This window comes from Camelus dromedarius, chromosome 2 (assembly GCF_036321535.1).
Source record: "Camelus dromedarius isolate mCamDro1 chromosome 2, mCamDro1.pat, whole genome shotgun sequence".
Classification (NCBI taxonomy): domain Eukaryota; kingdom Metazoa; phylum Chordata; class Mammalia; order Artiodactyla; family Camelidae; genus Camelus; species Camelus dromedarius.
In genome coordinates, this window is record NC_087437.1 from 65,604,394 (window position 1) to 65,621,010 (window position 16,617).

General features: G+C 31.5%; 1 protein-coding gene across 6 annotated transcripts in view; it reads right to left on the bottom strand.

Annotated features, from left to right (window-relative positions):
- STXBP5L (syntaxin binding protein 5L) overlaps positions 1–16,617 on the bottom strand; it is a 290,279-nt gene that overhangs the window by 231,334 nt on the left and 42,328 nt on the right. For all 6 annotated transcript variants that reach the window (XM_064494778.1, XM_031455025.2, XM_031455017.2 and 3 more), the window contains one exon: positions 7,565–7,662. In XM_064494778.1, the coding sequence (XP_064350848.1) occupies positions 7,565–7,662 (98 nt within the window). The remainder of the gene's footprint in view (positions 1–7,564; positions 7,663–16,617) is intronic.

Here is a 16,617-nt window from a genome sequence, read left to right on the forward strand (position 1 = left end):
TTTATCTTTCTCTGTCTGTCTTTGTAATATCTTTGTTTTTATCTCTTCTCTTGACTTCAGACTTTTCTATTCCTTCTGAGTGCATCTAAATCTGTTATTATACTGGAGCCTGGTTAGTGTTGTGATAAGATTTGAAGAGGGGACGTGTTCAATAATATTTTGATTAAATCTCAGCCTGTGTGCCTGAAATGTGACCTTCACAAGTATTTCTCAGGGAGAACAGTCTTTTCCCTCACATCGGAGAGACATGTAGGCTAAAGGGGCTAAAGTTGGAGAAATGGCCTTCCTCTCACCGGGATAAGGCTCCGGTAAAGTTTCTCCTCCAGGAAAACAGGTCTTTGTTATGTAAAATACTCTGGGGTTATTTCACAATGATTCTTATTCTCCCCTTTTCAGAGCCCTGAGGGGATCTTTCCCAGATCCTTACCTTGAGAACATGGTATATTTCCTGGAGGTAAAACCCATGAAAGTACAGGGCTTCCCCTAACACTTTGGCCCCCAGGAGTTTCTTGCTTTCATGTCAGCCACACATTCAGCATCCAACAATTTGGGGGGAAAAAAATCATCATTTGCGTGTTCCCTACCAACATACGGCTCCAGCAGCTTCTGTAACAGCTGTGACTCTCTAGATTTGCTGTTTTCTCCAGATTTTGGGTTGGAGGTATGCCCTGCAGCCCTATTTCTCTAATAGGTCCAGGAAAAGTTGTTGATTTTAGGTTTGACTAACATTTTATTTTTGTAAGGATGGGAGTGATAACTTCCAATCTCCTTTATGTAGAAGTTGAAACCAGATAGGGCATAAAACAAGCCTCAATACATTTAGAAGGATTGAAATCATATAAATTATGTTCTCTGACCACAATGGAGTGAAGTTAGAAATCAGTAACAGAAAGAAACTTGGGAAATTCACAAATATATGCAAATTAAAGAACACATCCCTAAATAACCAGTAGGTCCCTAAGTACCCAATAGGTCAAAGAAGTCACAAGGTAATAATTTTAGATGAGTTAAAATGAAAACACAACATAATAAAACACAGGGATACAGGCAAAGCAGTTCTTAAATAGAAATTCAGAGCTGTAAGCATCTATACAAAAACAAACTCATTTCAATAACGTAATATTGCATGATGTGAAACAAAAGCAGAGCAAACCAAACCATTTCAAGAGTCAATTCATCAAAAGAACTTAACAATCTTAACTGTTCATACAGCTAATAGCAGATCTTCAAAATACATGAAATAAAACAAAACTAATAGAACTGCAAGGATAAATAGATTAGTCTAGAATTATAGTGGAAGATTTCAATACCATTCTCTCAGTAATAGATAGAAATAGATAGAAATCAGCACAAATAAAGATTTGAATAACACTACCAATCAATTTTACCTATGATATTTACAGAAAAATCCACCCAACAACAGCAGTATATACATTTATTTCAAATGCACATTTAACATTTATCATGATAGACCATAGGCAGGGCCATAAAACAATCTTCAATTAATTTAAGAGGATTCAGGTCATATAAGGTATATTCTCTAATCACAATGGAATTAAATTATAAATCAATAAAAGATCTCTAGAAAAATCTCTCGTATTTGTAAACTAAATGAAACACGTATAAGTAGCCCATTAGTAAAGAAAAGAAATCAAGCAGAAATTAGAAAATAGTTTAAGCTGAATGGAAGGAAAACACAACATATGAAAATTTAGGGATGGAGAATTATAATTCTGCCAAGAAGGAATAGCCCCATTCCTCTCAGTTTCTGTCTCTTACAACTAAATACAAAAACAAAAACCCTGGGGTTAATAATACAAACAAGTACAAGGAAATTCTGAGATAAAAAGGAGGAGGAATGCTCAGGCACCTCAGGACTTGAGTTGCCTCAGCAGTGAGTTCCTTGAGTTTCCTTATTGTGTCCTATATACTCTGGACAGGGCACTGCAAAAGTCTCCAATCCAGGACCATCAACTAGCACAGGCAAAAAAAAAAAAAAAAAGACAAAAAAATCCAAGAAAAGGATGTTCTCCCAATCAAAGGATTGAGAAGAAGAGAGGCTAAAAACAAATTCTGGCATTACCCAAATCATACAACTCAACAGCAAAAAAGCAAACAATTCAAGTAAAAAATTGGCAGAGGCTCTGAATAGCTATTTTTCCAAAGAAGACATACAGATGGCAAAGAGGTACATGAAAAGGTACCCAATATTACTAATCATCAGGGAAATGCAAATCAAAACCACAATGAGCTATCATACCTTACATAGGTTAAAATGGCTATTATCAGAAAGGCAAGAAAAAAACAAGTGTTAACAAGGATGTAGAGAAAAGGGAACACTTGTGCACTGTTAGTAAAAATGTAAACTGGTGCAGGTACTATGAAAAACAGTATGAAAGTTCCTCAAAAAGCTAAAAGAGAACTAACATACGATCCAGCAATTCTACTTCTGGGTATTTATCATAAGTAAACAAAAACCTAACTCAAAAAGGTATCTATACTCCCATGTTCATTGCAGCATTATTTACAATAGTCAAGATATGGAAACAATAGTCAAGATATGGAAACAACCAAAGTGTCCACTGATGGATGAATGGATAAAGAAAATGTGGTATAATATATATATGTAGATATGTGTGTGTAATGTGTGTGTGTGTATATATGTGTGTGTGTGTGTGTATATATATATATATGAATGTTACTCATCCACATTAAAAGAATGAAATCCTGTCATTTGCAACAACACAGATGGACACTGAAGGCATTATGCTGACTAAAATAAGTCAGACAGAGAAAGAAATACTGTATGATCTCACTTGTAAGTGGAATCCCAAAAACAAACAAACAAAAACACTAAACACATAAATACAGAGAGCAGATTGGTGGTTGCCAAAGGTGGAAGATGTGGGGTGGACAGACTCAGTAAATGCTTAAAAGGTCAAACTTCCATTATAAAATAAATAAAATCTGAGGATGTAATGCACAGCATCATGACTAGAATTAATAATACTCCATAATATATTTGAAAGTTGCTAAGAGAGTAATCTCAAAAGTTTTCATCAGAAGAAAATTTTTTTGTAACTACATGTGGTGATGCATGTTAAGTAGACATACTTTAGTTGTCATTTTACAATATATACAGATACTGAATTATTATGTTGTACATCTGAACCTAATATAATGTTATATGTCAAATACACCTCAATTAAAGAGAAATAAAATGATCCAAAAATATACTGTCTACAATGAACTCACTTCAAATACAATGACACAAGTTTAAAGTAAAAGATTGGAAATAGATATACCATGCAAATGTTACTTTAAAAGAAAAAGTAGGAATGGCTATACTAATATCAGATAAAGTCAGTTTCAGAGCAAAGAAAATTACTGAAATTAAATGAAGACATTACACAATGGTAAAGGGATTAATCAATCAGGAAGACATAATAATCCTAAATGTGTGTACAAAAATTACAAAGTCTCAAAATACAGAAAGTAAAAACAAATGAAGCTGGAAAGAGAGATAAATACATCCAAAACTAGAGCTGGATATCCTAATTCACTCCACTCAGAATTTGATAGAATTATCAAACAGAAAATTAGCAAGAATATAGAACTCAACAACACAATCAACCAACAATATCTAGTTGATACATATAAAACATTCCATCAACAAGAAAAGAATGGATATGTTTTTCCAGAGTCTATAGATAGAATATTCACCAAGATAGATCATACCCTAGGCCACAGAACAAATCTTAACAAATTTAAAAGAAGTTAAATCATAAAGAGTGGGTTTTCTGACCCTAATAACATCAAACTAGAAATCAATAACAAGAAAAATTCCAACACTTGTCAATTAATTAAAATACTTCTAAGTAATTCATGGCTCAAAGAAGCTTTGAAGGAATTTTTAAAACTATATATAACTAAATGAAAATTCAAATACATATATCAAAATTTATGGGATCCAGTTAAAGAGTGCTGAGAGAAGAAAAACACCAGATATATACCATAGAAAAGAGGGTATCAAATCAGTAACTTAGGTTCAAAAAACTAGGGAAAAAGAGCAAAATAAACTCAATGAAAAGTGAATAAAGGAAAAATAAAGATAATACAGAAGAGATTGAAAATAAAACAAAATCAATTAAACAAAATGCTGGTTCTTTAAAAATATCAGTAAAATTTATAAACCACTAGTAAGACTGGCTACAAACTATTCAAATTTAACAGATAAAATAGAAAACTAAAATAGTCCTATAACTAATTTTTTTTCATTTTCATACTTTTCACTATAGGTTACTACAAGATATTGAATATAGTTCCCTATGCTATACAGAAGGTTGCTGTTTATCTACTTTATATATAGTAGTTAGTATCTGCAAATCTCAAAATCCCAATTTATCCCTTCCCATCCCCTTAACCCCCTGTTAACCATAAGTTTCTTTTCTATGTCTATGAGTCTGTTTCTGTTTTGTAAATAAGTTCATTTGTTTTCTTTTTTAGATTCCACATGTAAGTGATATCATATGGTATTTTTCTTTCTCTTTCTGGTTTACTTCACTTAAATGACAATCTCCAGGTCTAACTATGTTGCTGCAAATGGCATTACTTTATTATTTTTTTATAGTTGAGTAGTATTCCATTGTATAAATATACCACCTCTTCTTTATCCAGTCATCTGTTGATGGACATTTAGGTTGGTTGCATGTCTTGGCTATTATATATAGTGCTGCTATGAACACGGGTGCATGTTTCTTTTCAAATTAAAAGATCTATGCCCAGGAGTGGGATTGCTGGATCATATGGTAAGTCTATTTTTAGTCTTTTGAGGAATCTCCTACTGTTTTCCATAACAGCTGCACCAAACTACATTCCCATTTAACACTATAGTAAGGATTTCCTTTTCTCCACACCCTCTCCAGCATTTATTATTTGTGGACTTTTGAATGATGGCCATTCTGACTGGTGTGAGGTAATACGTCATAATAATTTTGATTTGCATTTCTCTGATAATTAGCAATATTGAGCATTTTTTCATGTGCCTATTGGCCATTTGTATGTCTTCACTGGAGAATTGCTTGATTAGGTCTTCTGCCCATTTTTGGATTGGGTTGTTTGTTTTTTTATTATTAAGTTGTATGAGCTGTTTATATAGTCTGGAAATTAAGCCCTTATCAGTCTCATCATTTGCAAAAATTTTCTCCCATTCTGAAGGTTGTCTTTTTGTTTTGCTTATGATTTCCTTTGCTGTGCGAAAGTTTAAGTTTAATTAGGTCTCATTTGTTTATTTTTGCTTTTAATTCTATTGTCTGGGTAGACTGCCCTAGGAGATTATTGCTAAGATTTATGTTAGAAAATGTTTTGCCTATTTTCTTCAAAGATATTTATAGTGTCTTTTCTTATGTTTAAGTCTTTAAGCCATTTTGAGTTTATTTTTGTGTATGGTGTGAAGGACTGTTCTAATTTCACTGATTTACATGCTGCTGTCCAGTTTTTCCAACACCATTTGCTGAAGAGATTGTATTTACTCCATTGTATGTTCTTGCCTCCTTTGTTGAAGGTTAATTGACCATAAGTCTGTGGTTTTATTTCTGGGCTCTGTATTCTGTTCCATTGATCCATGTGTCTGTTTTTGTGCCAATACCATGCTGTTCTGATTACTATAGCTCTGTAGTATTATCTGAAGCCTGGGAGGGTTATTCCTACAGCTTCCTTCTTTTTCTTCAGTATTGCTTTGGCAATTCTGAGTCTTTTGTGATTCCATATAAATTTTACCTATAACTAATTTTAAAAATTGAATTTGTAATATAAAATCTCATAAAATAATCCCCAGGCCCAGGTACTTTCACTAGAAAATTCTTCCAAACATTTAAACAATTAACACCAATTTTACACAATCTCCTCCAGAAAACAGAAGTGCAGAGAACCCTTCTCAGTTCATTTTATGACACCAGTACTACCCCAATACCAAAACCAGACAAATACAAATAAAAAGCTAACTCAAAATGGAACCTGTATTTAAATATAAATTGTATAACTATGAAATTGTTATAAAAAATAAAATAATTAAGATCTAAGGTTAGGCAAAGAGTTCTAAAAGGTGGTACCAAAAAGTACAATCTATAAAGAAAAAAACTGATAAACTGGACTCTGAAAGGTCCTCTTAAGAGGGTGAAAAGAGAAGTCAAAGACTGGAAGAAAATAACTGCAAACCATATATTTGACAAAAGACTAGTATCTAGAATATACAGGAATACCACAATGAGATATCCCCAGAAAATAATCAGAATGGCTACAATAACATGAAATGCTGGTAATAATGCAGAGATACAGGATCACTCATACACTGCTGGTGGTTATATAAAATGCTACACTCTGAAAAATGGTTTGGGATCTTATCATAAAACTAAACATGCAAATATCATAAAGCCCCTGCAGCTGTACTGCTGTGTATTTATACCAAAGAAATGAAAATTTATGTTTACAAAAAAATATGTACGCAAATGTATATACACAAATGTTCATAGCTTTTTAAATCATAATAGCCAAAACACTAGAAATTGAGATGTCCTTCAATAAGTGAACGGTTAAACAAACTGTGGTACATCCATACCATAAAATATTACTTAAGAATAAAAAAGAACTATTGATACACACAACAACTTGGATGAATTCAGAGAATTACGTTGGATGAAAAAAGCCAATCTCAAAAGATTATATACAGCATGATTCCATTTATATAACATTTTTAAAGTGAGAAAATTATTGAAATGAAAAACAAATGAGTGATTGTCAGGAGTCAAAGATGAGAGTGGGAGAATTGGAGAGACAGGATGTGGCTATAAAAGGGCAACCTGAGGAATCTTTGTGGTGATAGAAATGTTCTTTACCTTGAGTATATCAATGTCAATATTCTAGTTGTGATATTATACTATAATTTTATAAGATGTTACTATTGGGGGTAATTGATGAAGAGTACATGGAACTCCTCTATGTTACTTCTTAACAGCTACAATTAAATCTACAATTATCTCAAAATTAAAAGTTTAGTGTAAAAAAATGGGATGACACTAAAACACAATTTGGGAGGAAATTTACAGCCCTACAGGTAAAAACTGGAAAAGAAGAAAGTTCTCAAATCAGTGACCTCAGTTTCTACCTTAAAACACTAGATAAATAAGATAAAATTAAACCCAATGTTAATCAAGAGAAAAGAAATAAAAAAGATCAAAGACTCAATGAAATAAAATATAGGAAAATAATACAGAAAAGCAGTAAAACAAAAAGTTCATTTTTGTAAATTAGTACAATTGATAAGCTTCTAGCCAGACTAACCAAGAAAAAAGAGAAGACACAAATTACCAATATCAGGTATTTTTAAAAGAGACATCAATACTTATCTCACAGGCATTAAAAATATGCCAGTAAATTTGCTGATGTGGGTTATTCATTTCTAAAGAAACAATAAACTATTTGGTCATAAATACTTCACTTACCTGAATATTTAAGGAAATGTAATTGGTAATAATATAGCAAATAATGAACCAAAAATTAAGGATACATTCGTATAGCACCTGTTCTTGTCCCAATAGCCAAGATTTTCTGAACTGGATCAAAGGCTAATGCTGTAGGCTGATAAGGAAAACCATGCCGAACTGTCTGAAAGAGAGCAAATGGTAAAAATAGTCATCAGAGAAATAAAACTTAAAATCACAACAAGATACCAATACCCAACCACCAGAATAACTAAAATAATTATATTTTTAATTTTAAAACAACTACTACCAAATGTTGTTGGTAGGAATGTAAAATGACACAACCACTTTGGAAAATGTCTTGTAGTTCTTTAAAAACTAAACATATGCCTGTACTATGACCTAGAAATTCCACTCCTATGTAGGTACCAATATGGATGATTCTCAAGAAGATTATATTAAAAGAAGCAATACACAAAAGAGTACATATATTATGATTACATTTATATTAAATTCTAAACAAGCAAAACTAACCTATGGTAAAAAAAAATCGGAATAGCAGTTGACTTGAGGAGAACTGACTGGAAGGGGTATGAAGGAAATTTACTGAGTGAAGGTAACTGTCAATATTTTGATAGAAGTTTGAATTACACATGTGTATACATTAGCCAAAACTAATCAAATGGTATAATAAAATTTGTGACTTCTCTGTATGTAAACTGTACCTCAAAAAAACTATTATAAACAAATATTGCACTCTAGCTAATAATATGCATACTGAACTTTAAAGAGGTGAAGTGTACTGACACCTGCAACTTATTTCAAAATGCATCCAAAAAAATAATATAGAGAGATGGTTGGATAGACATATGATAAAGATAACAACATAGTAATTGTCAATCTAGGTGGAAAGTGTGAGTGTGTGAGTGTGTGTGTGTGTGTGTGTGTATACACACATTTATGAGTGTCCATGGTATAATTCTTTCAACTCCTCTGTATGTCTGAAAGCGTTCATAACAACATAATGGGAAAAAAAATTGAAGAAAAATATCAAAAGGAGATAAGACTAACTTGTAAAAAAGGAATATGCAAATTAGATAGGAACTAATTTCCATATTAAATTTGCTCTAATTTTTCAAAAAAAAAAATAGAATATCCACATAGGTCAGGAAGAAAGGGATTCTACATCTTTTTCAGCCAAATATTTAATGCTCCAAGAACTATTTTTTCAATGGAAATAATTTTATAATAAAATGTCACATTTATAAATATTCAAAGATGAAAGATGAAATACAGCATATAGTTTATCTAAAACTCATCCCCAAGAGAAAACACAGTAAGGCATTCACTGAATAACCTCATTTTCTTTTAAAGCATATATGGACATATACACACATGCATATTAACTAATATGTAACCAGATATTTATCTGTTTTTCTCACTTGACAGTGTATCACAGAAATTTTCCACAAAAAATATATGTAGATGTACTTCAACCCATTTAAAGTTGTAAAGCCTATTATACAGTATGAACATACCACAGTGTCCTTAACCAACCAACTACAGTTCTGTAATCTCCAAAAATGCTCACCTAAATGGGTAAAAATAATTACCCGGAAAATCCATTTTCTAGTTATAATTCTTAACCAAGGTGTTTCCTTCTTGATTCTGAACTGTCTTACTTATTTTGACTTATACACAAAATTGTCAAGAGGAAGATACTCATAATCTTCATGGAGAGAAATGTAGATAACAATAATCAGAATAGAGTTCCTCTTAAAAAAACAGAAGAGGTGGGAACATTTCTCAACTCTTTCTATGGCCAGTATTACCCTGACACTAGAAACAAAGACATCACAAGAAAAGAAAACAAAGACCATAGTTCTTATTAAAATAGGTGTTAAAATCCCCACTAAAATACTAGCAAACCAATTCCAGCAACATACAAAAAGGATATACACTATGACTTGGTAGAATTTATCCCAGGAATGCAAGATTGGTTTAACATCAAAAAACTATTTAATGTAATATACTATATCAATAGAACATAGGACAAAAATCACATGGTCATCTCAGAGGATGCAAAAATTTATTTCAGAAAATCCAACACCCATTCATGTTAAAAGGACCCAACAAATGGAACTGCAGAGAACTTCCTCAATCTGATAAGTGGCATGTATAAAAAATCTACAGCAAACATCATACTAATTACTGAAAAAAACGAATGCTTTCTCTCTAAGATCTAGAATGAGACAAGTATGTCTGCTCTTGACACTTCTATGTCCTACACAGGGCAACCAGGCAAGAAAAAAAAAAAAAGGAACTAAAAGTATTTGTAGGTGACATGATCTTGTGTATATAAGCCTAAAAAATTATTAGAACCTATGAAGAAGTTCAGCAAGATTGCAAAATTAATGTACAATCATCAATTATACATCTATATACTAGCAATGCACTATCCAAAAATGAAGTTAAAAGAACAATTTTATTTACAATAGCAACCAAAGGAATGCTCAGTAATACAATGAAGAAAAGTACAAAATTTATATAATAAAACTACAAAATATTGTGAAAAAATTAAAAGTTAAAAGGAAAGGTTTCACTTTTATACTGTTAAGGTGATAAAACTCCTCAGATTGATCATCAGAATCAATGCAGTCCCTAACAAAATCCAAGGTAGCTTTTTTACACAAATAGACAAGTTGATCCTAAGATTCATATGGGTATTTAAGAGACCCCGAAAACCAAAATGATCTTGAAAAAGAAGAACAAAGTTGGAGAACTTTTCCATTTTCAAAACTTACACAAATCTCCAGTAATCAAGGCAATGAGGCACTAGCACAAGGATACACATTTAGATCAATGGAACAGCACTGAGATTCCAGAAATAAACTGCTCACATTTTCAGTCAATTGATTATTGACAAGGGTGCTAAAACAATTCGATGAGGAATGAACAGTCTTTCAGCAAATGATACTGCAAGAACTGGATATATGCATGCAAAAGAATCAAATTGGTGACAGGAAGGGTATAGCTTAGTGGAAGAGTTGCTGCTTAGCATGAACGAGGTGCTGGGTTCAATCCCCAGGACCTCCATTAAGAAATAAATAAACTTAATGTACCTGCTATTCAAAAAAAAAAAAAAAAAAAAAGAACCAAGCTGGACCCTTTATTTAAATTATACACAAAAATTAACTCAAAATGGATCATAGACCTAAATATAAGAGCCAAAACTATAAAAACCTTAGAAGAAAACATATGCTTAGATTTTAGTGATTTAGGATTAGAAAATGGTTTCTTAAATATGACACAGAAAGCACAAACAACAAAATTAAAAACAGATAAATTGAACCTTGGGAGAATTAAAAACTCTTGTGCTGTAGAGGATACTGTCAAGAAAGTAAAATGACAACCCACAGAATGGAAGAAAATATTTGCAAATCATTTATCTGATAAGGAATTTATATCCAGAATAAAGAAAGAACTTTCACAAGTCAATAATAAAAAGTTAAATAACTCAATTTAAAAATAGGCAAAGGATCTTAATAAACAGACATTTATCCAAAGAATACATATATAAGTGACTGATAAGCACATGGTGAGATGTTCAACATCATTAGCCATTAGGGAACTGCAAATCATATCCACAGTGAGATACAACTGCATACTTCACCAGGATGGCTACAAAAAAGATAGATATTAATACATGTTAACAAAGAGTGGAGAAATTGAAGTCCAAATACATTTTTGGTGGGAATGAAGAGTCATGTAGTCTCTTTGGATAATAGTTTGGCATTTCCTCAAAATGTGAAATAGAGCTACCCTATAACCCAGGGATTCCACTCCTGAGTATGTAAGCAAGAAAAATGAAAAAGAAATCCACATAAAACTATTATAGGAATATTCACAGCAGCATTATTTGAACTATTCAAAAAGTAGAAACAACTCAAATATCCATCAACTATGAACAGATGATGAAATCTGGTATATCCATACAATGGAATATTATTCATCAACAAAAGAGAATGAAGTATAATGCATGCTACAACAGAGATGTACCTTGAAAATATTATGTTAACTGAAAGAAGCCCATTATATATTGTATGAGTCCATTCATATGGAATGTACAAAACAGGAAAATCTATAGAGGCAGAAATTATATTACTGATTGCCTAGGAATGGTGGGTAGGGGCTCTGGATAATGGGCATCTATTGCTAATGAGTACACAGTTGCTTTTGAGGGTAATGAAGTTTTCTAAAATTTATTATGGTAGTTGTTCCATAACTTTGTGAATATACTGAAAACTACTGAAATGTATACTTTAACTGAATAAATTATATCTAAATTTGAAAGAAAAATACTGTACTCCTCAAGAATATCAAATATTCTGGTATTATATCATCACTGTATATAATAAGAAGTTACGATCAGTTGAGGTACCTGGCTAATTTCAAAAGAATCAAGGTTATCAACTGGAATGACATAGATGCAGTAAAAAAAAAAAAAAAGGAAGCAGAGAAAAATGTAGGATAACCAAGTCTGAAGACAACTTGTCAAGGTCAAAAATTCTCAATTTTAGATGCAGTCAGAATGGATTGTTGAAATACTATAGTTTATGTTCAATGGGTGAAGTTAAGTAAAGCTAATCACCAACAAATAAAATGAGGTTCTTAAATACCAAACTTTTCCTAATATTTTGTTTCTCTTGTTTTCTTTTGTTTTACTCTTTATATTAGTCTGTCCAGGCTGCTATGACAAAATACTAAGAAGCTTAAATAAGACATTATTTTCTCACAGTTTTGAAGGCTAGGAAGTCAAGATCAATAAAAAAAATATACAGAAATAGCATTTGCAGAGACATTTATATGATGAAGAGTATTATTTGCTTTTTCTGTGTCTGTATCTTGTCAATGTTTAATTTGGAAGCAGTTAGAAGTGCCCCCAGTTTCAAGGTTGAGGCAAATTTAAAATTTAAGTTAAGGAAAGGAAAAAGGTGAAATATGTTAGTAACAAATAAAATATAAGGTATATGTACATACTTAAATTTCTGGAATAAACATTATTTGGTCATGGTTTATCATTGGTAGTATACATTACTTGATTTACTAGCACCTTATTTAGTATTTTGTGCCTATATTCAAAAGTATGTATTTTATAATGCTTAAAAAAATCTGAAATTATATGTACTGTACTATGTGATGTTTCCTGGAAAATCACTACCACAATTAAACCTTTTCATCACTTGTGAACTTCACAGCAGTCCATCCCGCTTTCTGTTCTTAGACCAAAGCAACAACTGATTTGCTTTTAAGTCATTAGGGATTGTTCGAATTTTATACAAATAGTCCCTTCCTTTCTCTCTCTTTCCATCTGTCTGTCTCTCTCTGCTCCCTCTCTGTGAATCATATACCTGATGTGTGTAACATATTGAAAGATAACTGGTCAATCGGGGAAGACGTTGGGGTTGAATTAGTGACGAGTACATAAAAACGAAACAAATGAAACTTAAAAAAAATGTAACCTCAGGGAATAAAAACATTTGTGAGGCAAAATAAGAGAGTAGTAATAATAAAGTGTTAACACTGACTGCTGTGATTTATTAGGAAGATGGGGATATGGCAAGGGTGCTTCTATACGTAATGAGGTGGAAAAAAAATCTTTTTTGGAAAAGTCAATAAGTAGCAATATAAAGATGTTATTTTCAGACACATTTGGTAAATGCCAAAATAAATAGCAAGAAGGTTGAAAAGTGGTTGCTTTTAGAAACTAGGAAATGGGAGAGGGAAGGGGACAGATTGTTATTAATTTTTTATAATACGTCTTATAAAATTATCTGACTTTTAAAATTATGTACATGATTGAGTGTGATAAAAATAAAACTAGAATGAAAAAAGGATATAAAATTTCAAAATATTAACATTACATTTCTATTATATTGACTTCCCAATATCTTATAAAATGAGGATATATTTGGGCTTTATTCTTAATTTTAATATCAACTGCCTTTTAGATCTTTGAACACGATGGTTTTATCATTCTTTCAAGAGATTTAAAAAAGTCTTACTGGAAAACTGGTACCAATTGCCAATGGCACATGCATAAGCAGATATTTTGCCATACTTGTGCATATAGAGCAATTTTAGCTTTCTGTTGCAGTATGATGGGGTTTCATAGGAACTGGTTATTTTGTTACCAGTATGCCACTCCATGGTGTCATATGCCTATCCTGGTTCTCTTACTCAGTCTTTTCCTTTATCGAAGGGAGCAGGAAATTATTAAGCAGTATTTTCAGTGATCCAATATGACATCAGATTTAGGGAAGAGCTATGGACATATACACATAGCCCTAAAAAACAAAGTTCAAGTGATTTGGCTGTTATTGGAAACACACATCATTGAAACTGAGAGAATTTTCCCATCAGTGCGAGTTGTTCCATGGTTACAATAATTGTTTTACAGATTCAAGCTAATTTAGTAAGACAAGAAAAGAAAGACAAGAAATTGAAACAATAAATATATAAATATAGGAAAGTAAAAATGAAATAGACTACTAAAATATTTTAGAAGAAGAAGAATCTGGTAAGTTATCTAGCTACAAGGTGAATAAACCAAAATCAGCATCTTTTCCCTCTACTAGAAATAAGCAATTACCAATAAAATTGTGGGGAAATCCTCATTTTTATTTTTAGCTAATTTGAAGTCTGTCAAATTTGTTTAAAGTCTAAATACAAATATTTTATTCAGTAGCACTAAATAATGTATTTTCTAATATATAAAATGGTTAAGTAGACAAAATATTTTTCACTAAACCAGAACTTAGTGATTAATAACAGAATTATATTCATATATATGAATGTTTATTTAATACTATAGAAGTTACAACACAACTGTTAGAACTCAGAAACGCAGAGCTGATGTAATTAGTTTCTACTGTAGTTATGACAACAAAATCCCATCAGGATTTAGTATTCAACAAGCAATTATTTCTTTATATACTTCAAAAACTTTTTCATTGTTGTTCTGTGTTTGAAGCTGCTAAGAACATTTCTTTTCAAAGTATGTACAAAAACCTAATAGTTGTTTTAGGAAAACATTATTTATCCATTGGAAAATTTATTTATACATTGTGATAAACAAATGAGATCCTAATTATTAATATGTTTCAAAAATAAAATATTTACCTATTTATCTCTCAAATCCCAAGTCAAGAAGGCCTCAGTCCTCCATGGAATATTTGCTAAAATTCTAAGCCAACACCACAGTTTAGCACTATTTAGAACTACTGAAGAATGATTATTGCCCTTTGGCCTCCCCAAATAAGTTCTAACCTCTTCTGTGAGTAGGGACCATGCTTTTAAGTTGTTCTCTTCACTAAGCTTAGTACTATGATTAAACAGTTTTTTTAAAGTTCATCAATATGATTTGTGCACATAAGCAGTAGTTCCTTCAAAAAATATTCTATTTTTAAAAAATGAATAACTGCAACCAAATATTCTGTAAGTATTGAAATAAAATCTCTATGTAGAATAATCTTAAACCAATATATAATTATCTCTGTATTTGAAGCTACTGTCTCAACTCTCCATAGTAACAAAAGCACATTTGAGATTGAACTTAAAAAGTTCAATAGTTATCATTCTCACTCTCTTTCCCCTGAGCACCCCTGTGAATTATTGTAACGATATGTAATTATGTAATGCTAAGGTTGCTAAGGTGTTAGAACAGAACAAGCACCCACATTTGGATAATATATTTAATATATACAGCTATTTAATTAAGGATATGTTATAGGTACTAATATATCACTAAATCTAATATAAAAGTAGGTTATTTTTTTACTATCTAATTGTGTTTCTTCCTACCATATTATAATACAAAACATTTGGGGTTAGAGCTTCTGTTGTTTCAAACTTAAGATCCCTATAGGCATTCAAAAAACTATTGACTTTTATTACAACAGTTTAACAAATCTAGTAACTCTGATTCTATAGTTTGCAATCGGTTAATCTTACCCCCAAAAATCTGAGTATACTATGTAAATATAAGTTTATAGTACTTAAATGTAATAGAAAGGTGTTCTTTCAAAATATGAGGGAATCAATTTCAAAATAAATGAATTTACATTCCTCTAACACTATCTTGTTATCTCTCATACTATCACCTTCTCTCATAATACCACATAGCTATGCTAAAACATACCTTCAAAAAACATACCAAATAATAAATGAATAGGCCTAATTCTCACCACTGAAAAGTACAGAGATATACATACAAATATGTACTGACATAAGTAATAGGAAACAAACACACTAATAACATGAAGTAACTATGGGTATACCCAAAGGGTATCCAATTCTATCATCCTCATCATTCAATAAAGGACAAAACAATCTTTAATGTGGCCAGATTGTTCTTTCCAAAGAACTTCCTTTTTTTTTCCATCCATAGGACTCATTTTTACCTTCTTAGGTAACTTTATCATCTGGATTATGAAGTTTCTCTCTACTCTCAGCCTATTAACAGCCTAATGTCTTCAATGTCCTTGCTTCAATCTGTCATTCACCTTGACTATATCATTCTTTCCTCTCTTTCAATTCAGCTGACCATCACAGTTAATACTATCAGCCTCAAATGAGCATAGCCTCATCATCATACACTTCCAGATCTCTTTCAAGAATCCACATTTGGCATTCCTCTATTCACTCACAGTATCTTTCCTGTCATCACTACATTCCATCTGTCTTGCTATCCTAGTATTTCCACTTAAACCCTCCTACTTATCTGAAACCCTTATTTTCTTTCTGGCTACACTAGTCTCTATTCCCAACTTATTTAATATTTCAACTTAATTCTGTGCTATGCTTGAGAGAAATATATATATCTTTTTATTGAATCTATTATATGTGCCTATACAGCTATCAAACAAATTCCTGTGAACTTAAAGATCTTTTCTCATTGATAAATAATAAAAATGGAAATTAGTAGTCATAGAAAAATAATTTGGCCTGGGGGTAAAATAAAAATCACTTTATAAAAAAAGAAAATAAAAATCTTGTGAGGCAAAATTATAAATAGGATGACGTGGAAGAGTATCATGCTAGGAGTTAGGAGACCTAGTCATTTTTCCTCCCGCTGCAT